The sequence below is a fragment of the Mustela erminea genome, chromosome 13 (genome assembly GCF_009829155.1).
Source record: "Mustela erminea isolate mMusErm1 chromosome 13, mMusErm1.Pri, whole genome shotgun sequence".
Taxonomy (NCBI): domain Eukaryota; kingdom Metazoa; phylum Chordata; class Mammalia; order Carnivora; family Mustelidae; genus Mustela; species Mustela erminea.
The window spans coordinates 60,641,972-60,658,796 of NC_045626.1; the positions used below are offsets into that span (position 1 = coordinate 60,641,972).

A 16,825-nucleotide genomic window follows, 5' to 3' on the forward strand; every position below is an offset into this window, starting at 1 on the left:
TCTAAGTAAGTCAATATTTAAAACATCTTTTAAAAATTCTATCTCTGCTACCAATAGCCCTCTGATTTGGGTTGACCTATTCAAATTATAGAATATTTCCTCAGTCTACAAATTAAAAAAATTACCCTGGACAAGATCAGAAATCCTCAACTGAGACTGCACCAAAATCAGTGGGAAAATTATTCCAACTCCCTAGAGCTACATTTAAGATTTAATGAATCACAATCTGTGGCAAGAAAAATAATAAATCATTACAAAAGTTCACCATGTGATTTTAAAATCATTCCCAAATAACCAGCCCAACAGAATGCTAAAATCGCTAGCTTAATAGGGGCATCTGGGTGGCTCAAGAGGTTGCACATCTTATTCCCGGTTTTGGCTAAGGTCATGATCTAAGGGTCATGAGATTCAGCCCCACATTGGACTCCATGCTCAGCACAGAGTCTGCTTGTCCCTACTATGCCCCCACCTCATGTTCTCTCTCAAATAAATATCTTTAAATTCCCAAGCCAATAATAACATTTATGAACTCATGAATTCTACCTTACCGAAGACATGTGGCAAATGCACGCCTTGCATTTCTATATACAAAATGTATTGGGAACCCTTTAAAAGTGTGACCATCAGGGACAGCCCTCCTTATGGCATCTTGAAATTCTTCATTGCCTGCAGATATACTTGTTGTACGCTCAAATTCATAAGAAGCCAAAGCTGGTGATAAGAGATAGGAAAGCTGATCTTCCCAAACAGTAGTGAGACCAAGATCCTACAGCAATCAAGATAAAAAGAAAAGGTGAAACACACTAATATTTTAAAAACCAATTATAAGCATTGACTATTTTAATATATGCCAAGAGATTTTTAAAACATCATAACTTTTTAAACTTTCTATTAATAAATTTAAGGACACATGCAAATAAAGGAACTACAAGTATCTGGTTTTACTTTTTAGAGAAAAAAATAAAAAGCTTTTAATACAATGATGTTACTAAAGGCTCCAAAACCTATACTTCCTTAATATCCACTAGAAAAGATTATATGGAAGAGTACTACTATGGAAAAACACAATGCCACTGAAATCTGAAATTGTATTTTATTTAACTTTAAAGAGTTTAGTAAGATTCAATCTGCCTAATTTGATTGCTCCAACACAAATTCAACAGTAGTAGAAAAGTCAACAAATTAACTGCATGTATAATTAAACTTAAGTATTTATTTAAAAAAAAAACCACACTAACTTTCATACTGTAGAGATAAAAAGATGAAAAAGACATGCTATAGGTCTTCAGGGAGCTAAAAACATGTTTCTGTGGAATGTTAAAGGCAATTATGATTTCATCTATAACATCAAATGAACTATAGATATCTAGACACATGATATTTTAAAAACAAACATAAAAAATTGTCAAAATTCAAAATATTTTGATCATAACAGATCTCTACCATATCTTCATTTTGAGTTCAAGGTTTTAACTGGTTCCAAGTAACCCCAGAGGTCTATATCATCTATCTTTTTACTGTGGCAAAAAGTAAATCTCACTTGCTGGTTTACAGGCACAATCACCTTAGTGATCAACACTAGTATCTAGCTCAGTTTTCTACTGTATAAGTTCTTATAATGTAATAAAATACTGGTCTTGTTTGTAAACAAGATCTAAGAAAATTAAAAGGCAGTATAAGTGATGGAGGGAAAGGGGCAGTAATGAGGGGCTTTCATTCCCAGCAATATAGTGAACTAGGTCCTTGAAACAACCTATTTCTAAGATCAAACTACAAACGCCACATTAAATATTTTCCAAAATATACTTTTAGATGCTTTGGTGAGTTGGCAAGTGAGTAGAGCAGATTTTAGAAGCCAAAACTAATAGTAATTGGGGACCCACAAAACTTATTTGGTAAATCAGTTTGCCTTTGATGGCCTCAAGGAACACAGAAAACAGGATTCACCGAAGATGGGGAGTCTATCAGGGAATCCAAAAAGGTGAATTAGAAATAAGTCTTTGGGGATGGGGATACTAGTCCTTTGACAGTTACATGTGTTACAAAGAACTTTTCCCACTCCAACTGTGCTCTTTTCACTCCCTGACTGGCTTCTTTTGATGAAAAGAATTCTTAAAATACACTAATATTTTTGTTTTTTTAATGTCTTCTTTAATGTACAAAAGAAATCTGAAGGGCTAAGAAATAAGAGGTTTGATTTCATTAGTAATCAGGGAAATGCAAATTAAAGCTAAAATGAGGATATACTTTTACATCCAGCTAAATAAGTGTGATAGGAAGAAATAAACAAAACCAACCTGGAAAAAAATGAATATGAAAAAATATAACCCAATATTTTCAAAGAGAATAGTATCAATAAGTACTTCACAAAAAAATCCAAATTAGTGGTATTTAGCAAAAGTCTGAACTAGTTCAACATTCTTCATTTCTAGAAGGAAGTAATGAATTCTAAAAGTATTAGTGAATTTAGAAATGTTTGAGTCTTAGAACCTAACTCTCATGACTTTCAAAACTACAAGCTTCTTAAGGGCAGGAACTAAATTTGCTTTCTTCAGGGCTCGAACAGTGACGGCACTATCCCACCTGTCCCCTCCCCAAATTGTTAAATATATAAACAGATGAAAAAAAATGCACAAAACTACAAATTTCAGTGTTAATTACCTTCCTGTGTTCTGACACTAGCAGCCTTAGCTGCATTTCTATTTCATTACTTGTTACGGAAGCATCAATTGTGGACGCACATAGAGGGGGAAAGGGAGGAAGGGATGTTGTAGCTCCTGGAGCACACACAGATTTGATTGCTTCTTCACTCATGGGTTTCCATTTGGATTCATCATTCAAATCAAACACACAGATTTCTACTGAGTCAGAGGGCTGACAATTTCCCAGGAACATCTGATGATTGAAAACACAACCAATTGTTCGATATGGGTACAATGGTTTGGGCTGTTCAGCAACTGGAGATTCATCAGGATTGGCAGGTTTGTGGATGTACCTAAAAAAAGTAAATCATAACTTTCTATAATAAAAACTTAAAAATTAAAAAGGCAACACCTAATTGAAAAAGATATTTAAGGCTATAACTATTTCCGGGGTTACAGTTCAATACTTGCTTTTTCTTCTTATATTTCTACAATTTGATTACACTTTAGTAATTGTATGGCACATATTATGATATAAAAATCAACTTTATTCAACATGAAAATATTATTCTATGTATAACCATTAAGATAAAAACCGTTTAGGGTGCCTGGGTGGCACAGTCGTTGGGCATCTGCCTTCAGCTCAGGTCATGATCCCAGGGTCCTGGGATCGAGCCCCATATTAGGCTCCATGCTCAGCAGGATGCCTGCTTCTCCCTCTCCCACTCCCCCTGCTTGTGTTACTGCTCTCACTGTCTCTCTGACAAAAAAAAAAAAAAAAAAAGATAAAAACTGTTCATCTCAGATAACACAATTAAAATAATTTAGCTATACATTAATAGGTACAACTAACTAAAATGAATAGCAACCAGGGAAAAATTCAGAAAACTAAGAAGATGGCCCAGGGCTGTGCCTTTAGTAACTCCAACATTTATAGACAAGAGGAAGGAGAAATGAGACAAGCCAGATAGGAATAATTAAAATTGAAAGTGCTATCAAGAAGCTAAAGAAAGAGATGGTCCCAGGAAAGAGGGAGGAGCACTGAACTCCTTCCAAACTGATGGCAGTCAAAAGAAATAAGAAAAGTATCCAGTGAATTTACCAATGTGGGGTTAGTGACATCAAAATTTTCAAAAGAAATCATGACTTACAACCTGAACTGATTTTTAGGTTTGGGGAAAAACATTAGAAAAAGCATATGCCAATTACACGAAATTAAATCATTTATTTTTTACCAATATTATGTTGGAAGAATATTTTAGATGTACAAATTTTCTTCAAATTTAATAGGTATTTTAATTGAAGTAATCTTTCACATAGTTATCAAAAAGGCTCTAATAATGAAAATTATCAGTATGTGCCTTTGAGTACCATCAATATAAACAAAGAACCTATAATTTAAAACATTTACATCTTCATTTTTTTTTTTTTAAGATTTTTTTATTTACTTATTTGACGGAGAGAGATCACAAGTAGGCAGAGAGGCAGGCAGAGAGAGAGGAGGAAGCAGGCTCCCTGCCAAGCAGAGAGCCCAGTGCGGGACTGGATCCCAGGACCCTTAGATCATGACCTGAGCTGAAGGCAGAGACTTAACCCACTGAGCCACCCAGGCGCCCATACATCTTCATTTTAATATCCTCGTAACATAGTTGACAAACCTGTGTCCTGTTAAACTCTCCCAAAAAGTGATAGTTCCATCAGTTCCACAGGTCATCACCCATGCATGAGGTACTCCTTTTGCCTTAGTCCCAACACAGACAAAGGCTTCTAATCCATATCCAAGAAGAAGGCTGCACAGAAGGTTAGCATGATCTTCACAGTCACCCTAGAAAATGAAATCAATTAAATATTTATTCCTTTACAGTTTCTTCACTAAATATCCAAATATACAAAATTATAATTTAAAAAAGTATTAATTTTTTCATTTTTCAAAGTTTTTTTTTTTTTTTTTAAAGTAATCTCTAAACCCAACATGGGACTCAAACTCACAACCCTGAGACGGAGAGTAACATGCTTCACTGACTGAGAAGCTAGGCACCCCTAGTTTTTTTCCTTTCTTTCTTTAAAAGATTTTATGTATTTACTTTAGAGAGAGAGAGAGGAAGAGAGAGCAAAGAGACAGAAGGAGAAGCCGACTCTCTGCCCAGCAGGAAACCTAACTTGGGGCTTAATCCCAGTACCCTAAGATCATGACCTGAGCTAAAGACAGGTGCTTAACTGACTGAGCCATCCAGGTGCCCCTAATTTTTTCACTTTTGATCATTAGTCTAGTGTTAAGCTTAAACAACTGGGGACAGGGGTAAGAATACACTAACTTTAGAAGAACCTAATTATTTTACAAAGTCTGTGCTCACAAATCTGATAGTCATAACATATATACTTTAAAAGGGGACATTCAGATTCAAAAGTTTATAAAAAAACCTATATAGAACAGAAAGAAAAGTAGCAAGATTTTAAATATGAATAGCTAAAGAGCTAAAGGACATGAACAGACAAGATGACAAACGATGTATCAAGAAATGCAAATATCAAGATGACAAATGATGTATCAAGAAATGCAAATACAGGGGCGCCTGGGTGGCTCAGATGGTTAAGTCTCTGCCTTTGGCTCAGTTCATGATCCCAGAGGACTCCCTGGGATGGAGTCCTGCATCCAGCTTCCTACTTTGCAGAGCCTGCTTCTCCCTCTCCCTCTGCCTGCTGCTTCCCGTGCTTGTGCTTTCTCTCTGTCAAATAAATAAATAAAATCTTTAAATAAAAATTAAAAAAAAAAAGAAAAAGAAAAACGCAAATACATGGGAAAATACTCAGACTTAAAACAATCAGTTGAAATATCTGTATGTGATCATTTTTAGGTAACACATACCAGGAAAAATGACTGAAAGAACTAAATGTCAACAATGGCTGTAATTATGGGAGGTTACGTGTCATTTTCCCTTCTATTTTCTAAATTTCCTTTGACAATATTATATTACTTGCACAACTTAAAAATATTATGAAAGTTACAAAAACAAAATATCTGATAATCCATAAAAAAATCAAAATATTTAACTGTAAGGCTACAATTACATGAAGATATATATTTAAGTGAAGGATACAGGTAACATACAAAAGCAAAAGTAATTATTAGGTTCAGTGGTAGCAAAAGGGGCAATTTCTTTCCCCCTAATTTTGTACCAGTGGCTCCACACTGCTGTTTTTTTAACTATACTAGAACGACAGCATTCTAAAATGTCAAATTTGACTTTTTTTTTTTTAAAGATTTTATTAATTTATTTGACAGAGAGAAATTACAAGTACACTGAGAGGCAGGCAGAGAGAGAGAGAAGGAAGCAGGCTCCCTGCTGAGCAGAGAGCCCGATGCGGGACTCGATCCCAGGACCCTGAGATCATGACCTGAGCCGAAGGCAGCGGCTTAACCCACTGAGCCACCCAGGCGCCCCTCAAATTTGACTTTTGAAAAATAAAATATCCAAACTTTTAGACCTAGTAATTTCTATACTGAGATTTCTTTTTTTTTTTTTTTAAAGATTTTATTTATTTATTTGACAGAGAGAAATCACAAGTAGACGGAAAGGCAGGCAGAGAGAGAGAGAGAGAGGGAAGCAGGCTCCCCGCTGAGCAGAGCCCCCGATGTGGGACTCGATCCCAGGACCTTGAGATCATGACCTGAGCCGAAGGCAGCGGCTTAACCCACTGAGCCACCCAGGCGCCCTATACTGAGATTTCAAAAGAAAAGTAATAATACTCCCAAAATACTCACAAAGATATTCAATGAAAAAGTTCACTCACAAAGATATCAACAAATTAGAAACAAGCTACTGTATCCAAAAGAAACAGTTCCTACAATGTCAATGGTTAAGTAGATTTTATATATCAACTAAAGAAAACTTCATATTTACACACCATTAAAAGATGGAGATCATAGGGGTGCCTGGGTGGCTCAGTGGGTTAAGCCTCTGCCTTTGGCTTGGGTCATGATTTCAGGGTCCTGGGATGGAGTCCCATATCGGGCTCTCTGCTCAGCGGGGAGCATGCTTCCCCCTCTCTCTCTTCCTGCCTCTCTGCCTACTTGTGATATCTCTCCCTCTCTCTCTGTCAAATAAATAAGTAAAATCTTTGAAAAAAAAAAAAAAAGACGGAGATCATAAAAATTGTAGCAATGCAAGGGAAAATATTCATAGCATAATGTTAAATTATAAAGCAGAACACAAAATTTTATTTATATCTCAATTATAGTTATGGAAAAATGATAAATACACAGAAGAAAAAACACAAAAATATAAAGAGAGATGAAAAGCTGGCAATAGAATTATGGGTGAAATTTCACCTTTACTGCTGTAATGCTCTTGTTTTGCGCAAGAATAACTTTTTTAATAATTTCACCTGGGTGGCTCAGTTGAAGCAGCTATATTTGGCTCAGGTCATGATCCCAGTATCCTGGGATCAAGTCCCACACTGGGCTCCCTGCTCAGTGGAGCTCATGTGTTTCTCCCTCTGACCCTCCCCCATGCTCATGCTCTCAGTTGCTCCCTTTCTCTCTGAATATTTTTAATTTTTAAAAATTTAATAATTCAAATTTCTAACTTAAGATGTGCTTTCTCTTTAAACTAACTCAGGTTAAAAAAATAACCTGAATAATAAAGGGTGATTATTTGCTTTAAGAAAGAATTATTTACATAATAATTTTAAATATGTACCATTCCTGCTATATTTGAAATAAAAAAGCCTAAATCCATACATACAACTTTTGGGAACCACAGCTTGAGAATAAACAAAAATAATTTTTTGATAATGTTTAACTGTTTTCTTTTCTTTTTTTTTAAACAGAGAGTGTGGGGAGGTGGAGAGAAGCAGAATGAGAGGGAGAGAGAAGAGAATCTTAAGCAGACTCCAAGCTGAGTGTGGAGCCTGACTTGCAGCTCAACTCCATGATCCTGAGATCACGACTTGGGCCAAAATCAAGAATCAGATGTTTAACTGATGAGCTACCCAGATGTCCCTGTTTTCAATTTTTTTTTTTTTTTTTAAAAGATTTTATTTACTTATTTGACAGAACACAAGCAGGAGGAGGGGGAGAGGGAAAAAGAGACTCCCCACTGAGCAGGAAGCCAGATGCAGGGCTTGACCCCAAGACTTCAGGATCATGACCTGAGCCAAAGGCAGATACCCGAATGACTAAGCCACCTAGGAGCCCCTTCATTTTTTTTTTAAGGTTATTTATTTATTTGAAAGAGAAAGTGTGAGAGAGAGAGAAATAGCATGAGCAGTGTGAGGGGCAGAGGGAGAAACAGATTTCCCACTGAGCAGGGAGCCCAACATGGGCTTGGATCCAGGTCCCCAGGATCACGACCCGAGCTGAAGGCAGACACTTAAACAACTGAGCCACCCAGGCACCTCTCCTTCAATTCTTTTTAAAATATAATCTTCCTAAAAAATCAATCTCTAAGCTGAATCGGCTCTTCTGTATAAGCTTTACCTTGTGAATGAATACTCATACTACTAATACAACCTCAGACCAAACAAAATTATTTCAAAACAAATTAAAAAAAATTTTTTTTCTATTTCAGCAGAACTGAAATGCTAAAGATAGTCTTGTTTTTATATATATATTTTAAATACTTTATTTTATTTATTTGACAGAATGAGAGAGAGGGAACACAAGTAGGGGGAGTGGGAGAGGGGAAAGCAGGCTTCCTGACGAGCAGGGAGGCCAACACAGAGATCGATCCCAGACCCTGGGATCATGACCTGAGCTGAAGGCAGATGCTTAACAACTGAGCCACCCAGGCACCCCAGTCTTGTTTTTATACTATCAACATTTTTAGGACACAGATGATTGAAAATATCACATAATCTATAAAATTCATTTATTGAAGTGAGTTAACATCAAAAATGTACACAAATTCTTAAATATATACACTTGAAACTGAACAAAATACTATGCAATCCAAGATTTTCTTCCATATCCATCTTGTACTGCCATTTTCTCTTTAAAAAAAAAAATGTATCATCTAAATAGATTTTAAAACATGAATAGTACTAGAAAGACCATGATTCTGGTATAAAGCATCGTCTCCAATTCACTTTTTAATTTACCTCTATATCTTAATTTCTGACACTACAGTACTTAGCTCCACCTCACAAAAATCACATTATGCTAAATAAGAAACTACACAAGAAAATAAAGATGCTGTTTTTTCTTTATGTATTAAAAAAAAAAAGATTGACTAGTTCAGATTGATAATTTACCCACTTTTCTATTTTCAATAGAAAATAGATTCCCATTAACTATGATGTACTGCTTTTTAATTCTATTACATGTGTAGAATACCTTGTTTCTACAGAGAAAGGCCAGCAGAGTGCACCACTGTTCCTGTTTACCTCCTCCTCCAATAACAGGGGCTCTTTCATAACCAAGGACATTAACAAATCTTGCTGCTTGTCTTGGAGTATCCAAAAGCCTCCCAGCTCGAAGTGGCTTAATATAGGAACAAACTGGTCTATTTACCCCATTTTCATCCTAGGGGAAGAGGGGAAAAAACATTAACTGTAAGGATAGATTAATTATTCCCAATTTTAACACTTTTTCTTAGAATATATTACTGTGGGACAAAATAATTCTGGATACCACTTATTGAGTGCTTACCCTGCATCTAACACTAGACAGCTAAGTGCTATGCATACAATTTCTCTTTTAATCCTCTTAACATCTCTTACTGTTCTCATTTCATAAATGAAGAAACTGAAGCTACAGGTATTATGCAACAGAACCGGGGTTCAAAACCCTCAGCGGTCCCCAAAACTTGTGACAGTAAGAACTTCAACAACCATGATTCGGCAGTTTCACTCCTGGATATGTATCTGAAGCAACTTCAATCAGTATCTCAAAGAGACTTCTGCACAACCATGTTCCCTACAGCATTACTCACAACAGTCAAGATATGGAAACAAGTAAAATGTCCTTTAATGGATGAATGAGTAAAAAAAATGTGGTATTACACACACAACAGAATATTATTTAGCTATAAAACAGGAGATCCTGCCATTTGTGACCACACGGATAAATCTGAAGGGTATTATGCCAAGTGAAATAAGCCAGACAAAGACAAATCCTGTATGGTGTTACATGTGGAATCTTAAAAAAAAAAAAAAAAAAAAGGCTGATTTCATAGAAATAGAGAAAAGAATGGTGGCTGCCAGGGGTCAGGGAGAGGGAGGAACAGGGAAGATGTAGGTCAGAGGGTAAAAATTTTCAGTTATAAGGGTAAGTTCTGAGGATCTAATACACAGCATGGTGACTACTTAATACAGTAAACTTGAAAGTTACAGAGAATAGACCTTAAGCATCCTCACCACCTAAGAAAGAGGTAACTATGTGAAGTGATGGATGTGTTCATTATCTTGATCTTGGTAGTCATTCCACAAAGTATACGTATATCAAATCATTATGTTGTACATTTTAAATATATACAATTATATTTGTCAATTACTCCTCAATAAAATTAGAAGAAAAAAAAAAGAACTCCTCTGAAAATAGAATATGCAGGTAGTTGGGGGATGGAGAGGGGATCTAAGCCAAAGTATCCTTTCATATTTTCAAACAGAACTTAATACTGTATATCCAAACAGAATAACTTTTCTGATTTACTGATCCAACAAATTATCAGAGCTCATTTTTAGTTTGTTTCCATTACACTTGGAGATCTACAGGAAACAAGGATTTGTTAACCAAGCAAACTGAAAGCAGACTTTTAAAAATCATTTAAGGAAAACATCTTTCATTTTAAATATAAGATGTATCCTAGCATTTGAGCTGAATAACTACAGGGCATACAAAAAAAAAAATCTCTGATGACTGTCCACCGCTGCGCTTTTAGAGTTAATATTACCAAAGCCCATATTTCCCTTAACTTCATTATTACAGAGATGACAAAGTCATCTCTGGACTACTTTCTACTCAAAATTCAAAGATAATTTAATAATCTATAATAGCAAGGTTCCTCAGAAACAAGGCTTAACTCAGTCAACAGAAAAATAATTGTTTCGATTATTAGAACCCCCAAAAAACCACCTCTCCACTATAATCCCATACCTTAGTAAGAAAAACAAACCAACCCTATTATTTACATTTAATTATAGAGAAAGATCATGAATTTTTTGATATAGAGCAAAGTATTATTACAATCTGAATTGTAACTAAGGTTCTCAACTCTAAAGGGCACTGAATTTTTTTCTCTGTCCTCTCCCACCCCCACTGTTATCTCCCTGGCTCAAACACATCCCCGGAGGTCTCTTACTCTCCATCTCCCCAGGCTAACTTGGGAGTCAGCAATAGAGATAGAACAAAGGGATCAGCTAGGAAAAAGCTCAAATAGAATGAAGAACCAAAGACAATTAAGGAACAGAGATAGGAAGAGAGGAAATTTAAGTAAAGGGTGTTTCAAGGCACTCATTTTGAAAACAGAAAATCATGATTCTGGTTTTGGAGGGAAGTAGAAAATTATTTGGATTTCTTTATATTAACTCAGTATTAATTGTTAATCTAGTATAATTTAAGAATATTAAGTTCTTAAAATCAAAATCTGAACATTAAAAGGATAGCCTCAATCCTCAAGTGATTGATAACATTTTCTTAAAACTTAATAGACTTAAAGATCAATTTCTGTAACTTATTTTAAAATTTCTTACATTAGAAAATTTAAAAGCTATCATTAAGTGAATTACTATTGTACTATAGGAAAATAAGCCAGGGAGGAAGAAAAAGTACAACAGATTATTAGGTATAACAACTGAGGATTGTGCAGATGTTTGGTTAGGATAAAGGTAATTAACTGAGTTCCTGAGTGGGACATTTAGTCCTATTCTTACCATTCCACTAACAGAGAGGAAAGGAATGAGGAAAGTGGATGTATTCGCCCTAAATCAATCATCAGTAGTAGCATCTTAGAATATAAGATACATTGGATGTTTCATTACAGCAATATTTCTCATATTATCTATAATATATCCCCATAAATGAAATGTCTTGAAAATTTCAGTAATTTCAGTATCTTAGCTTCTAAACCTGCACTGCCCATAAAGGACACCACTAATCCTATGTGGCCTTTTACATTTTAATTAAAATTAAATAAAATTTAAAATTCAGTTCTTTATGCCACATTTTACATGTTTAATAGCTCTATGGCTATCATACTGGACAGCACAGAGAACATTTCCATCACTGCAGTGCTGCCGTAAACTGTTTTCTCTTGTGCCTAAAAGCACTGGAAATTCATTTTCAGACCATGTATAATAATTTTTTGGCTTAAAACTACAATTTTTGTGGGACGCCTGGGTGGCTCAGTGGGTTAAGCCTCTGCCTTCAGCTCAGGTCATGATCTCAGGGTCCTGGGATAGAGTCCCGCATTGGGCTCCCTGCTCAGCAGGGAGCCTGTTTCCTCTCCGCTTGCCTGCCTCTCTACCTACTTGTGATCGCTTGCTCTCTGTCAAATAAATAAATAAAATCTTAAAAAAAAAAAAAAATCTTAAAGAAAAACAAACTACAGTTTTTGTGATTAGGTTGACTGCCTTAAATAAATGTTATTGTTCTTAACTTTGTATCTAGCCAAATATAGAACGCAGCAGCGAAAGACCCTTCCGGGAAACTGAAGTAAGATAAACATTTACTCTCTCTATATGTCCAGATGTGGTCCAGTCAAACCTACAACTTAATGGAGTCTCCACGACTAAGCTGCTGTTCGATACAGGGAAAGATTCTTTTCTCTTTTACACTATTTTTTATAAAAAGTGGCAATGCCTGGCCAATTGACAATCTCATATGGTCACCATGAGACTAAGTGACCTTATGTGGTTCAAATCTTCTTATAATGAATTTAAGAGATGGGAACTTACGTAATATGTCCTTAAAAAAATTCCCATTCCCTGATTTGTGTGTACTGCGTATCTCACCCTTTTCCTCCTCCTTTTTCATTTGCCATTTCTCTGATCCATTCCCTCACTCACCCATTCTTCTCTGGTCCCAGATTCCACATGGTAATACATAAAACAGACAGTAGGGAGCCAGTTATATTGTGACTGGTTTCTCTTTTCCCCATTCTGACATTCATTAATGTTCATTAATACCTTGTCTGCCCAGTCAAATAATGCATAGACAATGCTACTGGAAAGTGAGAAGCTGTTTTCCTCACTTCCACTAGTCAACTAGGCTCTCCCACTTCCAAGCTCCTCATCTAGAAACTCAACTACTCTTAGCCCATCCTACTAAGTAGGGCAAAACTAGATGAATGCACAGGATCTAAGACACATTATTCAAAATACCACCACACTCTAACTTTTATAAAAGCATCTATGTAAGACTGAATAAATATAAAATACAGATCTGATTATATATTTTATTCTGATTTGTTAATGAGAGAAAATAGGCTTGGGATACAGGAAAAATAGAAATAGATACATAGAACTGAAATGCTACAGTTAAATATTACTGTCATTGGCTTAGAGATTTTGGCTATATAGAATTATTACATGGAATAATGTCTTTAAGAAAATAGCCTAACACTCGGGTCATGATCCCAGGGTTCTGGGATCGAGCCCCACCTGGGGCTCTCTGCTTGGCGGGGAGCCTACTTCCTCCTCTCTCTCTCTGCCTCCCTCTCTGCCAACTTATGATCTCTGTCAAATAAGTAAATAAAATCTTAAAAAAAAAAAAAACACAACAAAACAGCCCAACAATGTGTGTGTGTGTGTGTGTGTGTGTATATATATATATATATATATATATATATATATATATATATATATAAAAACATCTATGCCCAGAGACCCAATTCTGCACATGAAAGCTGAATTTACATTATCAACTGGCAAGTATCCTAGTATTTAATCATTTAGTACAAAATATCATACTCCAAGTTAAACAAAGTGCGTCTTCATCTATTTTAAATCAAATATATTCAGAAAGGGTTTTAAAAAAATTGAAAACGAAAAGCAAAATAAAACAAAGATATGTATGTTACTTACTCAGTGAAAGTATTACAAAATCATATTTGACTTTTACAAATAAAGTTTCATTTGTCTGGAAAAAATTTTTTTTACAAATTCATGGTAAATGAAATTTACATATACAACAATTAATCTCAAATACAGGTATGAACCTTCTTTACCTGTGCAAAAATCTTAACCAGCCGTGAGTTGTGTGAGGGTCGAATTTGCAAATATTCTCTCCACCATTGCTTTGCATATACAAGAAATAATCGCTCTTTCTCTGCAGTTTTCTGACGTTCCAAAGCAAGCTTGAAATTTAAAAAAACATTTTCTTCAACTTCTACTTTTTCTTAAATATATAACAATTCTACATACTTCTCTCCATCTCTACCACCACCCTAACATAAGCTACCATTTCCACCATCTGTTAGAGCCTCCTGACTGACTTCCCTCTGTCTATACCACCCCATAAACTCATCTCCATATAATGGTTGTGATCTTCTCTCCCAAGACAAACATTTTTCAATAAATCACACCCTCATTCTCTTGCTTAAAACTAGTAAGTGATAATTTTCTAAAAAGAAAGTACTCTCTAGGATCAACAGGTAAATATACTACTATGAAAACAAATGCACAAAGAGACATTCAGGATTATTTACCTGTGTGTTCACTACTTCTTGAGATAATGTTTGATTGAGTGGTGGGTACATCTCAAGTTTTATATTTAAAATTCCCACAGAAACTTTTGATTCTGTGCCTATGAATATAAATAAATATTTAGAACTTCAGAGGTTTCCAAACTATGTATATTTAGTCAACCAAAGTCTATCTAAAATAGAATTTTGTGATTTACCACTTACATGAAATATAGATAATATTCAACATCATCTTTACTCTTCATATTAAAAATGAACCAAATCAAATTAGTTTGTATTTTGCACAAAGACCTATTTTCTGAGTTTGCTTATCACTTTTTAAGGGGCTATTGGGGTCTACAGGATTTGGTATTCTTAATTTTTATCTTCGTTTAACGTATGACAACCAGATTTACATTAAAAACAAAGTAAAGCAACTGTTAACATCTCATTCTCAGAAAATATTTATACTTTGTCACATACAGTATTCCTATGTATCCCTTCCTATATATATATATTTTAAACCCCTTCCCATTTTTCACATCACATTTGACTACAAATTTTTCTTTTTTTAAAGATTTTTTTTGTCAGAGAGAGAGAGAGAGAGAGAGCACAAGCAGGGGTGAATGACAGATAGAGGGAGAAGCAAGGAGCAGGGAGCCCAATGTGGGACTCAATCCCAGGATCCTGGGATCATGACCTGAGCTGAAGGCAGATGCTTAACTGACTAGCCACCCAGGTGTCCCATGAGTACAAATTTTCAATCCATTCCTGGATTTAAAGAATTAGAAAATAAATATACTTTTTACCAGAACTATTAACTATTTCTCTGTTGAATCAGAACATACTTATTTCTTGGGTCACTAGTATGATTATCATGTTAGGCCTGTATCAGAAGACAAGTAATGGGTATCTTTTGAAAATAAGTATCCCACATAAAACTTTTTCCCCCTATTTTCTATTTAAGGAAAAACACACTTATCAGAATCTAAAGTACTAAAGCTATACTGTCCACTGGCCAGGTTATAGACTCTGTGACTTAGTTTCAATACCAAAGTAATTCCTTTACATGTTATGCATAAAATATTGGTAGGCCTTATTTTATTAGCAAATATCTTTTATACATCAGATAGTACGCAAGAGTCCAAGGAGATAATAGTGAGTAAGACAGGCACCATCTCGATCCTCAGAAAGATGGGATTCACAGATCCCATCAATGAGCAAGTTAGTCTCTCTTTGAGCCCCACATTCCCACATGTTAAAGGCTGGAAGAATATCATCAACCCCATAACCTGTAAGAGCCACTGTTGCAGGAAGACACTGGTACTAATGGGGATGCACTGTACACTAGAGTATGCTGGAGTAGAGGGTTTTTACATATGCATGTGTGTAAAGAATCTTAATTTTCTTTACAGTCTTATATACAATCAAATAAATTTGAAAAAAGCAAGCATGCTAGCCCCATAAAGTTTTTCTTCCTTAAGGCAAGGTAAGATAGACTGTGAAACTCTATACTCATAACATGCTTCATGACATCTCCCAAGACTACAATACTAGAATCCAATTGCAATTCTAACAGAATTCCATTTTTTAAAGTATTTTTTAAAAAGATTTTATTTATTAGGGATACGGTGGTTGGTTGGGTTATGGACATTGGAGAGGGTATGTGCTATGGTGAGTGCTGTGAAATGTGTAAGCCTGATGATTCACAGACTTGTACTGGGCAAATAATACATTATATGTTAATAAAAATAATTTTAAAAAGATTTATTTATTTTAGAGAGAGGGAGAACACACACAAGCACAAGGGAAGGGCAGAGGGAGAGTGATCTTAAGCAGACTCCCTGCTGAGCGCAGAGCCTGATGCAGGACTTGGATCTCACGACTGTGAGATCAATACCTGAGAGGAAACCAAGAGTTGGGCACTTAACCAACTAGGCCACCCAGGGATCCCCTAATGAAATTCTTTTTACATGTTTCCTTCTTGGTTTATAAAGGTATTCAGAAAACAAAATGTATCAAAGAACAAGCCGTGGCTATAAAAAGGGAACAGTGATTAATCATCATACCTACACCCATAAGTTCCACAGTGAGACTGGTCATTCCATTTTCTGAGCCCAAAACTGATCGCCATTCGAGAAAATAGGATGCTACCAAAGTAGTCTCACCAAATATGTCTGTTTTGATTAGCACCATATGAACTGGATCACTTATTGATAACATTGTTGTTGAGTCAGCCATTCTAGTTCCATCACCTGGGAACATAAACCAAACAAATGCACATTACATATTCTGTTAGGATAACATAGAAGACTACTTTTATTACAAAGGATACTAATAATAAACTTATATTAAAACAAAAAAAAAATTTGGTTATGCCTCAGAAAGCATGCAACAGATTACTTTATAAAAAAATAGAATCCTAGGGTGCCTGGGTGGCTCTCCTAGTTAAGCCTCTCCCTTGGCTCAGGTCATGATCTCAGGGTCCTGGGATCAAGCCCCTCATCAGGCTCCCTGCTCAGCAGGGAATCTGCTTCTCCCTCTGCCCGCCCCTCCTAGCTT

The 16,825-nt window shown here is 35.6% G+C and overlaps 1 protein-coding gene across 4 annotated transcripts in view; it reads right to left on the reverse strand.

Annotated features, from left to right (window-relative positions):
• Positions 1-16,825, reverse strand: part of CEP76 (centrosomal protein 76) — a 34,379-nt gene that overhangs the window by 13,208 nt on the left and 4,346 nt on the right. For 3 of the 4 annotated variants that reach the window (XM_032310343.1, XM_032310342.1, XM_032310344.1), the window contains exons 5-11: positions 16,333-16,518; positions 14,288-14,385; positions 13,808-13,936; positions 8,977-9,165; positions 4,301-4,467; positions 2,662-2,995; positions 549-766 (exon numbers count right to left, since the gene is read on the reverse strand). In XM_032310343.1, coding sequence (XP_032166234.1) covers positions 549-766; positions 2,662-2,995; positions 4,301-4,467; positions 8,977-9,165; positions 13,808-13,936; positions 14,288-14,385; positions 16,333-16,518 — 1,321 coding nt within the window. The remainder of the gene's footprint in view (positions 1-548; positions 767-2,661; positions 2,996-4,300; positions 4,468-8,976; positions 9,166-13,807; positions 13,937-14,287; positions 14,386-16,332; positions 16,519-16,825) is intronic. The other variant, XM_032310345.1, reaches the window with a different exon arrangement.